The sequence below is a fragment of the Polyodon spathula genome, chromosome 16, assembly GCF_017654505.1.
Source record: "Polyodon spathula isolate WHYD16114869_AA chromosome 16, ASM1765450v1, whole genome shotgun sequence".
Classification (NCBI taxonomy): domain Eukaryota; kingdom Metazoa; phylum Chordata; class Actinopteri; order Acipenseriformes; family Polyodontidae; genus Polyodon; species Polyodon spathula.
This window is the reverse complement of record NC_054549.1, coordinates 13,032,749-13,052,834: the sequence shown is the minus strand read 5'-3', so window position 1 is coordinate 13,052,834 and position 20,086 is coordinate 13,032,749. Positions and strand designations below refer to the sequence as shown.

The following is a 20,086-nucleotide window of genomic DNA, read 5'->3' as shown; positions in this document are numbered from 1 at the left end:
GAGACAGCTAGCTGAGAAAATAACATGGTGTGCAGAACCCATTCATTCCCCAGTGGTGTGCTGCTCTGTCGCCCTTATGTAATGGGGCATTCATTTACCACAATTAAACACACATACGCTTTTCACTTCTGAATAGTCTGTTCAAAAAGGAGTCAAATGCTTGGTTGATTTATTGGTTCTGGGAAAAAAAAAGTCTTTATTTCTGTGAACATTTTAGAGCAAATAGTGATTGTATCGTCCTTGGGATGTTCAAGGACCGGTAGTGGTACTGTTTGGGTTATTCAGCCCTTGAGTGCATGATTGTGGACCTACAGTTTGTCTTTCAGCACCATATCAAAAGCTCCACTTAAAATCCAATTAAGTTTAAATATGTTAAATTGTCTACCAGCACTCAGGCAGATGGGAAACAAGTGTATATAAGTTTGACGCACGCTTGGCTGGTTTTAACATAACCCTACCCCTTTTCAGAGTCCTTCATGTCCTTGTTTTTTTACACACGCTCCAATGCAATTAATGCAATTAAGACAGAATGATCCCGACCACAACCAGCCAGACCTGTCTAGAAGGTACTACTGAAGTATGACTTTCAACTCTGTTAACTGCTGGAATGAGGTGCCTGATCGGATTTCTCCAGTGGTGCACTTCACTCTTCTCACACATATTGCGTTCAGAAAGGTTAGCTTGAGTTTTAGACAATGCAATATAAGTTGTTATAAGATATAGGACATTTCTAATACCACGTTACAAATTGACATGCAGTACAATCATTCCATTTAAAAGATCACAGACCCTACATTCATTAAACGTTGCACTTAATAGGCTGTTAGCATCACAGGAGCTGAGTGCACAGACACTTTCAAGAAAAGATCTGTCAAACATTTAGGGAAGTTTCAGATACCAAAATGTATAGCATTAAAAACAAATGAAACTTGAACCAACACATGCACAAAACTTTCGATCAGTTCATTCAAACTTAGTAGCACAGGTGGGGCTTGTGAATAACCAATGTCATAATTTATAAAACAGTTTGATTGGCTCACCTGCTGAACACATTGTGCTGCTCCCTTCCATTCCATCTGACACCTGCAAATGATAACACTGTATTAAAATAGGAATCAAAAATTGAAAGCATTCTGAATGTAAAATGTTCAGAACTGACACATTGGTTTGACAGTATGTTAGCCTTTTATTAGACTTACACGACTGCTAAAAATCATCTCACGGGATGGGACTCCCATTGCATAGCACTTGAATCCATTCCGGGTTTTACAATGTGTTTAATATGAGATACCTGGGCTGGTAGCTATACACTGGAGCTAACCATCAGGCTTGTATTAAAACCTGGAATGGGAGAAACTGCTGGGCAATAGCAGTCTTGTGTCCATACCTGAAAAGCATCTGAAGGCCAGCAGCAACTGGTGATGGGGCAGGAATCATAATACTGAAACGAATATCCAGCTTTGTTGGCTGATTTCTGAAGCAGAAAACTGCGCCAACGTTATTCCGTATTTTAATTTGCAAAGACAGTGACAAACAATAACAACTCCCTTTGGCAACTGCATATTGTTAATTAAATCGTATGTTTCACTAAATGACAGTGAAACGAAATGAACATACCAGCGTAAGCAAAACAAGAGTATGAATTGGTCGCGTGTCTAAATTGTACTACAAACGTGAAAAACAAACGCATGTGTGTTAAAACCGTTGGCCTAAATCACATAGTAACTTGTTATGTCTGTTTACAGTGGTAAAACATTAATTATTTTAATACTTTGGAGTAAGTTCCAAGTTTTACCGAGCGTTTTGTTATATTCTTCACATCTTTCAATACACATATACCGGTATACAGACAGTCGCTTTTGTTTTCCGTCTGCATTTTCTGTCTACAGACAGCTTCCGTAGATCGCGGGAAAGTTGAGCAGGAATTAACGCGGGGGGGAAAAAGAAATACTCTTATTTACAAATAATTAAATGCTAGTGCCAAAAACCTGAATAGTAATGGAAGACACAGATGAGCAGAGGAATTTTACTCGGACTCAGGTGAGAATTGTGAAATAACTTACTTACGTAGGTCGATATTCTGTTATTTAATTACCAGAAATTAACTTTCGCTGCAAGAAGGGGTGTATCGCTGCATACGCGGCAGTTCCCAAACCTTTAAAATAATGTCATTTCGCATTTTAAAACGACATCCTAATATACTTACCGTCCTACAGGCAGCCGTGTCAGCATCAGTGTTCATACTGGGGTACCAAGTACGCAAGCAAATGCGTCTGTGGTGACATTATTAATAATTCTGACTTTCCCTCTGCTTTATTATTGTTTTAAAACAATAATATATATATAAGCAAAATATATATAAGAATAACTTATTTGGCCAACAACGAAGAGAAACAAAACCCTGACCATGTTAGAAATATAGCCTAGATATGTTTCTGGTAAAGTGCTCCCCCTTTTTAATTTCTGTTTTGCTTCTTGAACTACAAGCTTCAAAATGACATTGCTGCTGCAAGCGTGGTTCGCAAAGTGATGAATACCCTGGGATTAAAATATAATTCATGCACCAATATCCTGATCGTGACTTTTAAAAAGTAAAACAAAAAGCAGTTATTGCACAATTATTTGTTGCAAAACCCCACAAATTATCATTTTTCTTCTTTATAGTTATTGTTTTTAAAGTCTAAAGGATATTGGTGCCATAATTAATAACATAATCATCCTAGGATATGTCACTTTGTGAACCTTTGTGTAATTATTTGTGTAAGGGGCAGTACCTAAATGATCCAAGTTGTTGTTTGTTGTTGTTATTTTGTATTTTTTAAACAGCTACAGTAAGGATAGAGCTGCCATAGTTAAAATGTGGCTAGGTTAATTCTTGGGTAAGTGATGAGGTGGTTTCAAGGAGGGAGAGGAATGTAAACCAGCTGGATTACGATTTTTAAATGGAAGATTTAACTATGGAAAAATGTACACAATAGAAAGCAAGGGATTATATTTTAGTGTTCGTGGGATACAGGTGCTTTACCTTCACCTAAACCATGCTTATTCACAGAGGCTGAAAGCTGCTGTCCACTACACTACTGGCCTCTTGTGCCAAGAAGTGGCAGAAGACAAAGACATGGAATTCAGCAAGCAAACCATAGCAGCCATTGCGGAAACTACATTCAGACAGTGTGGTGAGTTCGGGTTACCTCCTTGAATAAAAGAAGGCTCCTAATGTTTTACCAGATATTCCTAATCAGGACAGCTTTTAAAGATACACTACATGTTATTGATTAGACAAAATGTGCAGGTTATATTCTTATTAGGGATAGGAGTATGGATCCCATGGCATGCTGTAGCTGGTTGATCTATTCCAGGTTTTACTGTGAGTTTTGTTAGACGAGTGTACAAGCTCAGGTGGTGGTGATAAGTGATCAGTAACAATCTAAAGGTTTTTGTAGGTTTGGGTCTGACTTTCCTGATAGTGAAAGTGAACTAGGGAGCTGTAGAGAGTGTTAGCTCTCAGTACGGAACGCAAATTTAGCATTTTAAACACAAGTTATTTACAGTAATCCACCCTAAACATGTAAAGAGTAACATGAAAGTACTGAGGTTCTAGAACCTCTCAATCAGAAATGGTGTGGTAAAAACTACATGTCTTCCCACTTGCAAATAACATGTTAATTGTGTTAAATATGCAAGCATATTGTTTTGGTTTTTTTTTTTGCCATTAACTAGTCCATATGATAAAGAGGGCTAAATTAATTAGGGGGAAGAAAATACATATTTTTTATGTTTCTTAGTTTTTTAACAGTCGACCTGGAAGACTTGAAATTTTAACATTTACATTAAGTTATTTGGTGCTGGTGCTTCCGTTCCATTTAATAACTAGTATTATGCCGCTTGTCAAAGGAAATGGTAATGCTGGTGTTAGCTGGCTTGAAATGTATGAGTTTCCAAAGGAGCGTATATATTTCTCAGCCATGTTGAACACATTGACACCAACGCACACAGGTGGCAAAGTGTGGAAAAGAAATACCAAGTCTTTGCAGCCAAGCATTTGTATAAAAATCATTTCAATGCAATCAGATTCATTTTGCATGAGAATGACCTGCTGAGGGCTTCTTTCAAACAGGCAACAGTTTCAGTCACAGTGATTTAAAAGGCGTGAGTGAATATAATTTCTCAAATCGGTGGAATGAGAATGATTCCCCCATTAGCGCCTCTTGTCCAAAACAGACTCAAATACCAAATTTGGTCAAAGCCCAACAAACAATGTGATGCTTTGAAACAGGGCTTTTGCATTAAAGTGAATTTTAAGCAGGGGTCTATTTTTTTTTTTTACATGCCTGGACAGAGAGTATAAATGTTAGTGTTGACTACATTCAGTATGTGAAATTATATGACAGATAAGCTAATAGAGCTTTTATTTCTCCGCTATCTCAAGGCCACATCTAATCTCAAAACTTACAAGAACAGTTTCACTCAAAATAGTCAGACACACACAATGAAAACCAAGGTTTCCTTCTATTATTTGACATTGTAAAAAATGCTTTTGAAATCAAGTGATCATACTGTTTTATAAAGAAATATACAAGGTATTAACCAGAGCATACAATTAAAAGTCTACATAATGGACTGAGGATATTGACTTTAAAACATTATGTTTGCTATACACAATTTGAAGGCTTCAGGCAGTTTAAAGTTGTTTTGGGGCTTGTCTTGATTACTAGGTACAGTAGTATGTTTCAACTATTTCTAAATGTTTGATAAAAACATTTATTTTACTTATTTTCCCTGCTGGTTAATTTTTTTTTCTTCTTTTATTTATAGAGATTTTTGCCAGAGACCTTGAAGCATTTGCAAGGTAGGAGCAAATCATGATACAAATAAAGAGCCAAGATATGCACAATATATATATATATATATATATATATATATATATATATATATATAAACATGGATAAATTCCAATCAATTCAAATGGGGTAAAAATATAAATAAAAATGTTTCTTTATCAATACATACACTCTTAATATCTGTGATTTTAGAGATTAGGCGATTTCCTGAGTAATTTTCTTCATCTGGTTTGTTTTGCATTCTGTGTTTCTAACTTGAGATCTTGTGCAACGGTTTTAATTCAGGCATGCAAAGAGAACCACAGTAAATGCTGAAGATGTGAAACTCACTGCCAGGAGAAGCAACGCTTTGGTGAGAGAACTTTTTCGGATTATATCTTTTTTTAGTAATGAAACAAAGCCGTAATGCAGCTTAATTCAGTCCATTTTAAGCAGGGTAAAAGTTGCGAACCAAGAATATGCAATAATAATAGTCCTTGCCTCTGTTCTTCAGCTACATTCACAGTCGTTAATACTTGATTTGCTTTGCAGTTCAGTTTTATCACGCAAAGGAGCGAGGAACTGGTTTCCAGTAACCAAGAACAGAAGGAGAAAAGAAAGAAGGCTGGTGGGAAAGCAAAAAAAAAGAGTGATGCTCCATTGGAGTCTGGAATGGATGAACGTGAGGACTCCAATATGGCTTAAAACCTCTCTGGTATAGGGTAATACCCAACACAGTGGGCAGTGCCTGCATTATGACTGTCATCAACTATCTGAACCCAATGTTCCAGCATTTAGCAGAGGAGACAGTATCTCATGTCATCTGCAAAGGGTATTATTGATAGTATAAACTGAAAATATGAACATAACAGAACATGTATTTGATAACATTAGGGTGATTTGAAAGCAACCTTATTTCAAGATTCTAAGCTTGGTAGAGTGTCTTTGTGATAAAATGACCACTGAACACATGATCTGACATTTAACAAACATTTTGCATATTAATTCATTAATGCAGATAGTACTGAGCATATGCTTTCCATGGATAACGTCAGTACGAAAAGAAAATTGGAATTGCAGAATGGAAAAATATTTGCACCGCATTTTGTAAATAATTGTTTTGCATTATGTTTTTTTTTGTTAATAAATATAAAATATTATTTGCTTGATTTATGATTTTTAATTATAGTTGGTAAAAAAAAAAAAAAAAAGGTGCTGACCCTGTATTGTCTCAGTTAATAATGTGGGAAATATCCTTATTCTGCTTTACATTGTAAGGGCAGCTAATCAGTAATCTTTAGAAACCACAGCCAGTAAACCTCAAGTCATTTAGGCAAATGCTTGTAGTCATTTCAGCACCAATTGATGAAGCTAGCAGCTTCATTTTTCCTTACCATCAAATCTTACTGGATACCGAACAACACCTCAGAACAAAACATTACATATAAAGAGACAGTATGACATGTATATTAATTGTGCTGCAATTTAACATAATGGCTGCAAACTACTGTGAATTCCAATGCATTAGCTGCTATTATGTTCCATTTATATGCATTATTAATTTTTTGACTTTTTGTTGTTTTTTTGTTTTTTTTTAAATGATCTTCACTAGAAAAAAACAAAATTAAAACAAAACACTTGTTCAGATGTTAGCCCTGTGCAATTCTGTTGAGCTGTATTGAAATTCATATGACTGAGCAGCTATTATTTTAAAGTGCTACCATTGATTGCTTATTGATGCACAGGCAGTTTCAGTTCTTACTGGGACCTCACTGAATACGAAGCTGAGTTACTGCTGCCCAATTCTTGTTCTGGATACCTTTCTTGAGTATGCTGTTTCAACAGTGGTCTTCCTTCTTTGTGTGTTTCTTCAAGTGTTGACCAGAATGATTCTTATTCTCAGTGCAGACTGCCTGAGCAAAAAACAAAAATGAATTGCTAAAGGTCATAATACTTTAATAAATTCTGTCTAAAGAACATTATAGATGTGCAGCACGCAAACCAAAATCCTGTTCCGATTCTAATTTAGGAACTAAACAGAAATCGACAAATAAAATAAGTATGACCTTTCAGGAATGATGTAAATAATGAAAAGGAACAGTAAACAATAGTCATTAGACCACTTCCTTGTGGAAATTTAGCTTAATTGTAGTAATTAGCTAAAACAGCAGGGAGCAAATCATTTCTAGAAATTTCTTCCAGGACACTCAGTAACATCTAGGGACAAGTGGTTTTCAAATAACCTGTTATTGTATACATTTAAATGAATACTGGCATGGAGTATATAACAAAACACCAGTCCTAATATGACTAACACTTTAATAACATAACTGACTGAATTTCTAAGTTTTAAAATGTCAGAATCACTACAAAAACACATACATCCCTATTGCACTACCTAATGCATACTTTCATTGTCATGTATTGCTAAATACTAGAGTACTCTAAGATATACTAATATGGAAAATAGAAAGCAGCAAGCTAAGATGCTAAGTGTATTTTAAATGTATGTTCATCTAGTTCATTTATTCATTTCCTGGAATTGACGGTTAATGGCTAAAGGCATAATTTGCCTAATTAACTGCTTCAGGGTGTGCGTCAGAGCCTTTTGTGGGATATAGTATAAAAAGGATGGAAACTGCGACAAATTACAAATAGCACATTTGCTGGAAGTTCACTGTGGCCAACATGCAACTGCTGTCGAGTGTATTTCCTCTGATTCTCGTAGCTTGGAGTGCGACAGCAGCGATAGCCATGCCTGCTGAGGAGACGTGGGCACAGTATAACAGTGGGGTGAGTAAATCATTGTACAATATGTAAATTGATACTTGCAGGAGATTGAGTTTAAAAAAAAAAAGTACCATTTTTTAAGTGTGGTGCAAAAATGAGGACAATAGGATACAATGGTCACGCATCCAAACAAATGAAGGTTTCTAATGTACTCTAAAACGTGCAGCTATACCTCTGCCTCTTAAGGCAAAGGCTATGGATCATGGTTAATCACTTAATGCTTAATTAACAACTTGGTTTAGACATTTGAGCATTTTAAGTTTTGCTATCAAAACATCAGCTACAAGGGCAGGGCACAACAAAGCTATTGTAGGGACAGAGATGCAATTTTTGTATGTATATATCTGTCTAATATATACATTTCCCTTAGTTTATCATTAAAATGTTACAGTTGCAAATATGTATCTGCTTCCCTTTATTTCGTTGTTATGGAATGTTCATTCTTTCAGGGTTTCGCTAAAGAAAGGAAAGACTTCATTTTGAAGATTTTATCCGAACTGTCTGATTTCAACATCTTGGGGAAAGAGATGGCAGCTCTGGACTCTGATCAGGTTAAAGAATCCCAGCTTGGTGAGAGATCAATCTTCAATCAATACCCACCCAAAGAAAGGACTCCCTGCAAAAACTTCTTTTGGAAGACTTTCTCGCCCTGCTAACATTCAACAACTAAGTATGTGAACAAGAGCATTTCTAAAGTGTAATCTTTCTGACCGTTACGTACGTATGTACTATGTAAAGAAAAAAAGTAACATATAAATTATATTAATGAAAATCAAAGCAAAAAAGTGTTTGGTTTTTTCCTGAACCGAGATGGATATTGGTGGGATCTTTAATTGGCCAGTCCCTGGTGTTATTATTGATAGAAGTTACATTGCATATTAAAAATCAGTAACAACAAACAAGAGGTAAGAAGGGTATAGCTTTTTCAAGAGGAATGCCACAAAAACAGTTTGCTTGACAAAGTATGAACTTGCATGCAGTTTTAAGATCTCAGTGAGCAAATGCAGAACACAATGATCCACATATTAGCATGCACATTAAGCGGTCAAACTGTTGTAATAATAAACAATTAAAAATAGCCTAATGTGGAATTTTAAATCAACAGCAGAAAGAGATCAATGCAAGTTTAAAATAGTCAGTCTGCTAAGCAACTGGGAAATTCAAAACAGAATATTTTAACTTGACAACACATTATTTCTGTTCTGGCAATTTAGGCACCATTAGTGAGATGTAGTTAAAGCTTTTTCATTAGTACTAAAAGCATCTAGCTAATGACATTTCCACTTTATTTGGTAAAAAAAACAAAAAAAACAGGTTATTTGAAAATATTAAGTTCATTAGATGCAAGGACCTTAATGTAAATATGGGCTGTAGTTGCTGTTGGCTTACAAATAACCCTAAAACATGTCACTGTTAAGTAGTAAGGGATATTGTGAAGAAAGTGAGCTTCACTAGAGGAATACCATATTTAACAAGGGACTAAGCAGGTGTTGCACGGTGGCTTAACTTCCAGATAAAGTACAACTGCATAACCTGCAACAATTTACTGCACTTCCATGTGCTTTGTTTTAGGAAACGGCAAATAAAAGGATCAACATTAGTAACCCAAGTTTTATTAATTTATTAACATTTTTCTCACCAGATTAACCCATTGGGACAACATGTCCCATTTACAAAGGGGTCCTAAACAGCAGGCATTCACTCAAAGTACAGCCTATACATTAAATCAAATAAAAGCTTCTCAACCCCTTCAACCTTCTGTACAATCATGCCCTCAAACTGAAACATGGTGATGAAATACAAAATTTATATCAGCAGCACATTTTTGTAACTCAAGACATTAATTAGTTACTGATTTGGATCACAATTTAAAAGGGCCATGTTTTATTTTAATATTTAGAAGAAAAGCACAAGGGGCCTGATCGCACAGCATTTACTTCATTATTTAATTCACACTAGAAAAATAAAAGGGTCTCTGATATAGGCCACTTTGCAATAGTGTTTAAATCACAATTAAACTTTAAACAGATTTATACATACATCGCTGTACTTTTTTTCAACAGAGTTGAATTCACTCATTGATCTCAAAACACTTTAGCAAGAACCTTAACAGATGCAAGAACACATTCCATGGATTTGCCACAATACAAAACCCACAGCCTTAATGGATTTAAAAAAAAAAAAAAAAAAAGTTATGAACAGATGTTTAAGTTACACAGGGAGTATGTTAGCCACAGTATGAAGTCTTTCACAGAAATAAGGGATTCCCAAACTGTCTGCCTCCACCCACCAACTAAACATCTATACTTACCCCCTGTGTACAGCATTAAAAGATTTAATTTCATGACTCTTTGTTGCCCTCCCCAGTTCAGCTCTATGAATTGTCCGTTAGTATGTGAAAGGAGAGCTCCCAAAGTCTGCTTAAGTGGAGGAAGGCTTATTTTAAGAGGGAATGGGCTACTATCCACCATTAGCTAGTTTGGGACCACCAACAATCCTTGGGACTTGGGTCTTCAATGGCCTTCAGAAAAATGATGGGTCTTCCTGGTACAGATGTGAACCTGGGTCCATGATGGGACAGATCACTCCTTATCCAAGGTCCCTAAATGTGCGAATTAAATAAGTTTGTGTGTTTGGCTCAAGTAAAAGAGAAAAGTTAAAATAAATTAAGACAATAAAACCTATTGAAATGAATTTTATTTAATAAACTCCCTTCAAAATGACAAATCAAATAAAATGCATTCAAACACAAACACTTAACAAAAGCAACATTTGCCCCTTTTAAGGAATTCTTACAGACTTTCATCCTCCTTGAGACACACTGAGCTCACTTGATTAAATTCTGGCACACATTAGCTGCACACCACAAGCTCCCCCAGTGTTCTCATCACAGCCTCCATCAGCATCAGATCACATTTCCACACTTACAGTTCAAAACAGGAAAACAAAAGCACACACCACACGGCATTCACATCAGATAATATAGCAAGAAGAGATACAAATATTCAGATCAAACACATTCCACTACATTTGTAACTACTGTTTCACTTGATCAGTTTAAAAAAAACCCTAGAGTCTCTCTCAAGACAGACGGACGTCCTCTGATGAAGTTAGAAACACTCGTACCTTCCTTGCAACTGCTGCGCCGTTCACACTCGCTCACCAAAGCCACAGGAATGAGCCGTATCTCGTACAGTTCTTAAATGGCTTTATTTTAAATGCACAACCAGTTCTTTCCACACGTGCTTTTGCTCCGCTCATACCAGCCTCTCACTCGTGGCACCAACAATCCATCCCAATCAAAGTTCTTAAGCGTCTCAAAAGCTCTCCCGTTTTCACATCACAACCTTGCTTTACAGCGGATATGATTCCATGAAATAGGAGAAAAATGCAACACCCACCGTCTAACACAGTTTATGCAGAGTGAAGCTGTGTTCTTTGATGACAATAGCATTTAGACATGGGAAGAAGGGTACTGATACCGAGATTGCTCGAACATTGCTGCCAGTGAAGCGCTTCCTCCAGGCATATTGGAAATGAGATGAACTGCAGAGAGATTTTAATTAAGGTGTTTTCTATAAAACTTTAAAAGAAACTGCAAAAAAACCTTAAATGAAGTTTGAAACCAGATTCTTACAATACAAGATACATGGAAAATATATAAAGCATGGGGAGGGGGGGGGTATTTATGCAATTTTTGAAATATCAATATTTTTACAATGCATGCAGAGAATCAGGTTTGCCCAATCTCAGTTTCACCAGGGAAACACAAAACATTTTTAAACCAGAGTGTTGCAGTTTACCATCCTGGCAAACACTGACTCTCTTTCAACTACTCTGTACATTAATCTTTTGTAGATTTAGTCAAATGTACAAAACATTCAGGTTTTCTTTTACAAAAAGAAAAGGCCAAAAAATAGTATGTCATTTAAATTACCTAGGACATATTAGAAATGGATCTGGAAACTCTTTCAAAATACTTACCATATAATCTCTAAATGTAAAGCCTTGGAAAAAAAAGGTTTACATTCCCCACCCAGAAGATTTTGACTCCATACTTGAACCAAATCCTGAATTAAACCCACTGCTGCTTGTGCCAGAGTTTGATCCTGTCGCCCCCCATGCTAAACTTGAAGGGTTTGCGCCATAACTGCCGTTTCCAGAACCAAAACTCTGGGGTTGCTCCCTCTGAATATTGCCCTGAGCTGCTGGAGTACTAGCTGAGGCCCCAGACTGATTTTGCTGGCTGGCAAGCATGCCCATCATCCCCCAGCTGCTCTGCAAAGCTGCCTGAGCAGCAGCCATCATGGCTGGGTTAATACTAAAACCACCAAAATTCATCCCACTCCCCACATTACTGTTTGGACTGTTCCCCAACCCACCTCCACTCCCTCTGCCATTACCAAACCCCGCCGCCTGGTTCCCAAACCCTGGGCTGTTCCCAAATCTCCCCCCTCTTTCTAGCATTTGCCTACTATTATTGTGCTTAGGCTCAGCGTTCGAGATGTGCACGCTGATTCCTTTAATGATCAGGTCCTCTCCACAAAGGGACTGGGCAACCTGGGGGGAAAAAGAAGAAAAACCACGAAGAATTAGAATACAGGAAGTTTAGTTTCACAAAGGTACATCATGAACCTTTAAATGATATGCTACTAAATAAAGCTTACGGAAACAATGGGATTTATAGCAAGATGAAGCAAACCTGGTCATCTGCAAAGGTGACGAAAGCAAAAGCTCGGAAGGGCTTGGGTATGAAGACATCTGTAACCTCGCCATACTGCATAAAGAACTGCCGAAGCTCTTCAGCACTCATATCCTCAGTGCAGCGTCCAACAAACACTTTTCTGCATCTCAAGGGTTCATCAGGACTTTGCTGTTTACCCCACCAAAAAAAAAAAAAAAGTGTCACAAGTAAATAACACAGCATTTCACAGCAGTGAATCAGCAAACATTAGCCAATCCCACATGGTATACAATTTTAAAAACAATCAAACAAAGCTACACAATTGAAGTGGATGTTGAAACGGGACAGTCCAGCAGTATTCTTTATAAAGAGTGTTAGCAGGAAGATGACCCTTGTCAAGGCTTCCCTCTGTGTAGATTGTGCACTTTACTCTTAAAGAAAACAAGGTACCTTAGAATTAGGTAGTTTACAGTCACACCACCTTCCATCTATCATGTGCCGCTGTGACATCACTTTTCCTTGCGTTTCATATTCTGTAAATCTTACAAAGCCAAAACCCTTGGAATTGCCAGTTTTTAAATCCCTTTTAACCTGAGGGAAGACGGAGAGAGAATATAAATTAAATACAAGATCACAACAGACTGGAAACAAAAATAATCACCAAGGGTGCATGAGGGTGGAGGAAGAAATGTACAAATTCAGAAACATCTGGGCACAGCACTCATACCATTTTACATTAAAACTAGAGGTTTTACCAGATGTATTTACCTGCACCATTAAGACTTCTCCAAAGGTACTGAAGTATTCTTTCAGATCCTGTTCTGATGTCTTCCAGGGCAGGCCAAGAACAATTAAATCTGAGGTCTTCAGTTCTGCCCTCTTTATCTTCACTGCAGATGAGGCATCAATTTCTTCCATTTTTCTTTTGTTATCTTTAAAAAAAAAAAACACACTTTATTTTCAATTATCAACCCATTCTCTTTGTAATTGTCAGACCCTTACAATAACACACTGCCTAGGCTGCTAGTTCCATTGCCAGTCTGGTGTAAAACAGTCCTTGACAAAAACAGCACTTACAGTAGTGAGGTTTCGCTTGCTTAAAAACATTGAATGAATGTCAAATACAAGTTTAACTGCCCGTGTTCTCAGACTTAAAACCTAATAGCTATAAAATTCATGCTCTGGCTCAACGTCAAGCAGTAATCAGCAGACCTAACACTACCTTTATTGCATTAAGAGCAACTGGGGGGTACAAATTAATAAAATCGGTATTTCTAGGCACATGCACTCGATCGTGTGGCCGGTTTACTTTATGGGGATAGATAAATACGTTAAGGACTGCACAGCTTACCCTTTGGATAGTTGACAACGTAGACCAAATTTCCCCAGCCGGTCTCCGGTGCTTGCAAAACCCCCTCCATCACACGGACCCCTCTCATACACTGGGAGACCGGGTTCCTGTACCTCAGACCACAGGCCCCGGGGAACTGCGCTGCTACCGTGGAAAGTAACACCGTGCCATCGTCCTCCGAGGGGATCTCCATCGGTTCCTCGTTTTCATCCTCCGCTACCCGGATATATAACTCTGCCATTTTTACCCTAAATGAGCTACACAACGTTCACCCCGCAATCACAAGATCTAAATGACGAATGCTGCAACCCGACCAACTTTTCAGGGTTTTTTTATTATTGAAAATAATTATTATGCCCCAGATATCAAAAGAAGCTTTAAAGCGATTAAAAAAAAAAAAAAGTCGATGAGAATTCGCTTTGTTTTAAAATTATTTCGCAAACACGTAGGCCCTGACCAACCACGCTTGCAATGAATGGTTTCTACAAACCCTATTGTTCTATGCGGCAATTTAAAGGGCAAACAAGTGGGGAAAAAAACGTCTCCTGGCTTGTCAGCGTTCGATATACCGAAGTAAGATGTCGTTTATTATCCTTTTAGATTGAAAAGGACCAGTTTAATTGTGCAAAACACGATTCCGCGCAGCCTCCTTGCTCTACGTTTCCTACCTAAACTTCGAAACAAAATGTCCGACTGGTGTCTCGGAGCGTATTACCTCATAGCTTTGGAAGCTTCCACTAGTTCATAAAAGGGGGAGTAACCGTGCAATCTTTACTGTAAACTAGACAACTTCTGCTTTCTGAACCGTTTATATTTAATAGATAATTTATAATTCATGGTGTTCAATTATATCTATTCTTCATAGACAACCTGTGTTTTTTTTTTTTTTTTTTTATTAACTCATTTTAGTACATTCCTTAAAGAAGGCTGAACAAATATGTAACAACGTAACGTAATTACGTCATGAAACCAAACAGCTAAAATGCTGGAATGTTCTTTTAGGTTAAAAAACGAAAAACACCGTGAATGTGAATGAAATGTAGCAGACATGTGTTTGAAAGGATAATGTACCTTTGCGTATATTCATTTCAAGGCCGAATGTACTAGTTCGTTGATGAAACACATTTAGTTAAGCACTTGTCAGATACGGTTACAAATAGAAATTGTTTACCTGTCTTGAATAATACCGACGTTTGTTGAACTAGTAACTCCCGAAAAACCTGTTTCTTTTTTTCATGACTAGCTTTATCCTATATTATTATTACATTTGTGTATTTCTTTGGCGTTCTTCAACTCAAAACAAGGATGTAACTGGTGTTGAAATTAATACCTAAAAAAATATTACTAGTCGAAGCTGTGACAAAAGATGTGACAACACATCTTTTGTGTGCAAGATCCTTCTTTTCATCTGCAAGAACAGTTCAGTAGCACCGCCACCTTTATTTCATTTTTTTTTACAACCGCGTAAACTATTATTTGTTTGTGATTTAAATCATTGTATTTGTTACACCCACATGAAAATAGCACATGTAAATTGGATAGATGGATTACTACATAAATGACCTTTAATTTTTTAATATATATATATATAAAAATATATTATATATATATTATAATATATATATAGTATATATATATATATATATATATATATATATATATATATATATATATATATATATATATATATATATATATATATATATATATATATATATATATATATATATATATATATATATATATATATATATATATATATGTGTGTGTGTGTGTGTGGCAATCAACAACAACCGGACTCAAACACATTGATAAGGGCCAGTTTACTTATCACTTACATACTAGATGCACACCAATGCTCCCCCTCCGCCCCTCTACTATCCTCTTCACGTTCTTCCTTCCTCTCAAGTTTTCACAACCGCCAGCGATCCTCCATCACCGTTACCTGCCTCACACCTCCAGTTTCCTTTTGCTGATGCTTGAGATGTTTGCACACACACACAGCTGACCAGAGCTGCTTATAAATACAATGACAGCGCACAGGTAGGTACCAGTAAGACAGCTCCACCCGAAGAGCAACCTACCAGAGTGAAAAAATGATGTGTGCCGGCTTTACAGCTATCTAGTAAGTGTTGCGATCATAGTCAGCTTATAGGTGTTGTGTTACGAAACACCTTTGTTATTGGGAGATATATCTGTTAATAATGTCTGTATTATGCTGTGTTATTTAGGATCAAGAGTAGTGAACTTAAATGGCCATGGATGGGTTAACATTTGTCTTTCGTATGGAACACTGTGGTCGAGGCGTTTTAAGATTTAGATCGAAACTACTGTAAGCGCGGTGTCAATGTTTTGCTGCACGTTTATTACTCGATTTCATTCATAAATTCATAATAGCAATTGCAGCTAAATCATGGCTATTAACCTTTTCTGAGACGGTTTCAAATGTTCAATAAGAAAACTTTTTTTTTTTTTTTTTTTTTTTGCAGTTGTGACTTGTTACTGCTTCCAGTAAATGGCGTAACAGCTTTGCATTAGCATTCTAATAATGAACCGTTCCACATGCAATATAAACCATTGATAGATGTATTGCAGCGGAACCATATTTTGATATATTAATTTGATCATAAGAGCATGAACGAAATACCAGAAGACGCTGGTAATCCATTGAAGTGTAGTGGTGCTACACCAGTACCAGTGTGATGCTGTATTATGAACGCTATGCAATACTAATATTTCTTCTAAATACCTTCAACTGCCATTGCATCGATCTGCTAATCATTCAGACTTATAATATATGAACCTTTTTCTCCTCCTCAGTTTCTTGCTCTTCACCAGTTTCTGTGTAGAAACTACAAGAGGCTTCCCCGTGAAAGCTCAGAAAACAGACTGGTTCAGTCGCTCACCTCAGAACATTGCAGGTAAAAAAAAAAACAACAACAAAAAAAGCATAACCACCACATTTCATTTCCAAAAACTCCGGGCTATTTATTATACAGCAGAATGTTTTTATGGTTCTCTTGCACAAAGTTCTCCTGGAGAACATTTTGGAATTCTTGCAGCCCTGCTAAAAATAGGAAATAGGTAAGGATGATAAAAAGGTAGTAGACACTTTTAAATGTACCTGCAAATATATATTTCCCTGTTTTTGTCAGAGGAGGATGTTGAATGCTTCACAGAATACATGGAGCTGTGGTTACAACAGAGGAGGACAGACAGCCTGAGCGAATGGATTTCAAGAGCTCTAAGAATTCCAGGTAAGAAATCCATTATTAACAAGGGTGGCTCTGTATTCAGCCTAGGTATACGCATACATAGCAATGTCCAATTAGTATTTGTGGAGTTTGATTAGTAAAAGTTTATGGAGTTGTATGGTGTTACTTTTGTTCTCCTGACTGACAGTGCTGCATTACTTGGGCAGGTAGTATTAATTCCCCCATCACTCGTTAATATAATTTTTTGGTTTCCCTGTCTGCAGTGAACCTGGCTTCTCTGGACAGATTAAACTCTCACCTAGCTCCTTGTGGTTACTCCCTCCACAGGGATCAAGACAAAAACTACATCTTCCAAGTCCAGTACAGTGGTTGCTTTGTGCAACTCCAAGTATTATGTGTTTATTTCAGTAAAAGTTAATGCAGTGTCACACTGGTATTAGGACAGACACCCCTTAGAACTATTTTTCTGATCCCTTTGTACAGCAGTTACATTATATCTGTTTCTTCTCTTTATTTTTTTTTTTTCAGAAAGGCAATTACATCCTGGATGTAAAATTGATTAAGAGACTGGGTGGGTTTGGAACTCGGAATCAAATCTTTGTCATGAAATGCCCATTGGTTGCAGTGCCCCCAGGTGGAGAGCATATTCAGTGCAAGCCAGACTACATTCAAGTGAGTTAATTCTTACATGTTCTGCATTAGCTTCACAAGTAATAAACATAGATGACATGATAAACTGCTTTATTACCTTTAATGTGGCTTTTATTTACATTAACATTCGCCCTCGATTTGATTGGGATTTTAACTTAGAAAACAAGGTGCAAAAGACGCACAAATGCTTTAAAAAAAAAGTAAAATCCATGTAGTATACTTTATAACTTTTTATTTTAAGCTTTGAAAAGTAAGGTTGTTCGTATTATGTGCTGAAAACCAATGGGCTTCTCCATGTTATAATTTGGTTGTGATACTACGGAAAGAGATAACATTGATTAGCTTTGATGAATATTGTAAACGTGCTTGTAAATCCTCAAACTTAAAGTCGAGGCCTTGTTTTGTTTTCACAGGTAACCAGACCACTCCCTCAAGACAGCTGGGACAATAAGGTACAAGATGGTACCAATAGCTAAAGTCTGTTAGACATTTCTACAGAGTTTAAAAAACACATTCACTTTTATTTTACCAGGATATAACATACTATACACAATTGTGTTGTGGACGACAGGGTAGCAATGGGAGTGTTCACCCTTGTACCTTTATTAGAGGAAAGTGCCAGGGACTGTAAATTAGTGAAGTCTGTAATAAGATGGAATTTGTGGAGAAACTGGAGATGTCTTTGTCGCCCCTAGCTTCCCTGGTCTCTGTCTCTGAGGGGACAGCTGGTTGCAGCAGTCGAGGACGCCAGTTTAATTCGGCTCACCGTCGATACCAACGGTCCGAATATCACAGTACAAGGTGCCAGAGGAGGCATTCTCAGCACAACCGAGGTACGCCGTGCCACGTGTGCATTTCCATTGGCATTAACGGGGTGCTTAATGCCAGTCACGTTATAATGGGAAGCTCTTGAATGGTGTAAACAGTATGCCATGGTCTTTTGCATGTGTGAATTGCATAACCCTGCACTGCCATCTAGTGTTGAAAGAGCAGATTTATCAAGACGTGAGATTCTGATGTAAGCTGTGATATAGATGTTTGTAAGGAGAGGCTATTCTACACGTTGTGGCTGTAGGTCACAGTTTCATAAAGATGTTTTTCAAACCGTTAGCAGGGTACTGCTTTGTGTATTAACAGAAGGATTTTATTACAAGTAATGGGGAAAATAGTCGACATTCTGCCAGTCTGGATAGTGAGTGGGTATTATGCATATAGCATGGAAGCCAGCTGTCCACTGGGTATGTATTATTCAAATTAGGAAGACGTTTACCATAGTGTACCTTTCTAAGGGCTAAAGAGCAAAGTAAAACATCACATAACAATGTATAAATATTCATTGCATTCTATTGCATTCCACAGTTTCCACTGTCCCAACCAACGAGACAGTATTCCACATCCTAAAACGGAGAATGGGATTAATTAAGAGAGGGGGGTATGACAACGAGATCCTTACTGTAAAACACATTGCAGTAAAGCAGACAGCCAGCTACTCTGTGATTGAAGACCACGAGTTTGTCCAGGTTACCATCCCCACGGCTGAAATCCTTCAAGCAAAGGTGTGTCTCACTCCCTGCACTTCTCACCTGGGCTAACAGCATTTATACATGAATCTAGTGCCGACTTGCATCTGATTGCTGTGCTCTTTTAGAAATGTGAAGATCCTCCTGAGAACTCGCACTTGCAGCCATTCTACAAAGTGGATGTGATTCTAACCTTCAAAGAAGCCCTACAAAGTGTACTGGAGCATGGAAAACCAGTTCCCATGCACTGGTATGTAATGACAACTAGAACTTGTGGATATTTTGATATTCTTATGTTTGGCCACCAGGTGGCACTGATTTGCGAAACAAAAACAAAACATAGGAGGCATCAACGGCTGTATAAGCAATGGAGAGCGCTGCCTTTATTCAAGCGCCACTGTGTAATGGATGAAACGTGACTATGTGTGATGACTAGCTGCATGGCCACATAAGTTGCTGTCATGAAGGAAAGCAATTTCCTGAATGGTCCTATATTGGTTAAGCCTATGGAATTGCATTCATTTCATAGTGAAACATACCAGTATTTAAAAAAAAAAAAACAATCCACTAAGTCCACATCTAAAAGCATAAAACCATCTAATTTTACAATCAACTGTTTTGCTAAAAGCTAAGGCTAATCAAGTAGTTTCTGTATGGTGTAATAGTGCCCTGTCCCGTTCAGTTTCACACCAGGTGATATTTCAATCTTGTGCTTTGAAGCAAAGCCCTTTTAAAATCTAGACTACATTAGTAGTTACTATATAGCTGCATAGTTCTGACACTACACAGTCGTAATTAACAGCAGTGAATTACACAGGATGCATCAATCCAAAATATTAAAGTGAATGTAGTTTATAACCGTTGCTCTTGTAGTTTTTAGTGCCACAGAAGCCCTTGATGGAATTATTCTCTTACAATTCACCACATCCCAACTTATATCACTGTAGAACTGCAAGAGGCACTACACCTTTAAATGCATTCCATATACATTCATTAGCCACATGTTTGCTCTACGCTTCACATTTGAATCCCCCCCCCCCCCAAAATATTTTATT

The 20,086-nt window shown here is 37.3% G+C and overlaps 2 protein-coding genes and 1 long non-coding RNA gene across 6 annotated transcripts; 2 read left to right on the top strand and 1 right to left on the bottom strand.

Moving 5' to 3' along the window:
• Positions 1–1,908: 1,908 nt before the first annotated feature.
• cenps (centromere protein S) lies at positions 1,909–5,938 on the top strand. Its single transcript, XM_041273513.1, has 5 exons — positions 1,909–2,040; positions 3,053–3,176; positions 4,816–4,849; positions 5,127–5,193; positions 5,373–5,938. Exons 1-5 carry the CDS (start codon positions 1,999–2,001, stop codon positions 5,523–5,525), a joined length of 420 nt encoding a protein of 139 aa, XP_041129447.1. The 5' UTR covers positions 1,909–1,998; the 3' UTR covers positions 5,526–5,938.
• Positions 5,939–7,195: 1,257 nt separating this feature from the next.
• Positions 7,196–9,301, top strand: LOC121328654. The gene is made up of 2 exons (XR_005951709.1): positions 7,196–7,613; positions 8,060–9,301. It is a non-coding gene; the product is annotated as an uncharacterized LOC121328654 (long non-coding RNA).
• On the bottom strand, positions 9,217–14,343 carry LOC121328653 (TAR DNA-binding protein 43-like). 4 transcript variants are annotated; one of them, XR_005951707.1, is made up of 7 exons: positions 13,646–14,343; positions 13,063–13,226; positions 12,745–12,885; positions 12,313–12,483; positions 11,993–12,170; positions 11,012–11,156; positions 9,217–10,212 (listed from the first exon to the last, which is right to left on the bottom strand). XR_005951707.1 is itself a non-coding variant. In XM_041273558.1 (6 exons), the coding sequence occupies exons 1-6, from the start codon at positions 13,884–13,886 to the stop codon at positions 11,065–11,067; spliced, it is 987 nt and encodes a 328-aa protein (XP_041129492.1). In that variant the 5' UTR covers positions 13,887–14,343; the 3' UTR covers positions 10,291–11,064. The 4 variants fall into 4 exon arrangements, 2 of the variants coding, with proteins under 2 accessions (XP_041129492.1, XP_041129491.1); XR_005951708.1 differs by having other exon boundaries at positions 12,086–12,170; XM_041273558.1 differs by lacking the exon at positions 9,217–10,212 and having other exon boundaries at positions 10,291–11,156.
• Between the last annotated feature and the right edge of the window lie 5,743 nt (positions 14,344–20,086).

What these genes read in the sequence shown, in the direction of transcription:
- cenps (XM_041273513.1), top strand. Translation starts at nt 1,999, where the DNA reads ATGGAAGACACAGATGAGCAGAGGAATTTTACTCGGACTCAG. An exon ending in AACTACATTCAGACAGTGTG is followed by an intron (nt 3,177 to 4,815) that starts GTGAGTTCGGGT and finishes TTTTATTTATAG; the next exon opens with AGATTTTTGCCAGAGACCTT. An exon ending in CCAGGAGAAGCAACGCTTTG is followed by an intron (nt 5,194 to 5,372) that starts GTGAGAGAACTT and finishes TTTGCTTTGCAG; the next exon opens with TTCAGTTTTATCACGCAAAG.
- LOC121328653 (XM_041273557.1), bottom strand. Translation starts at nt 13,886, where the DNA reads ATGGCAGAGTTATATATCCGGGTAGCGGAGGATGAAAACGAGGAACCG. An exon ending in GAGAAGTCTTAATGGTGCAG is followed by an intron (nt 12,886 to 13,062) that starts GTAAATACATCT and finishes GTCTTCCCTCAG; the next exon opens with GTTAAAAGGGATTTAAAAAC. An exon ending in GTAAACTACCTAATTCTAAG is followed by an intron (nt 12,484 to 12,744) that starts GTACCTTGTTTT and finishes TGGGGTAAACAG; the next exon opens with CAAAGTCCTGATGAACCCTT.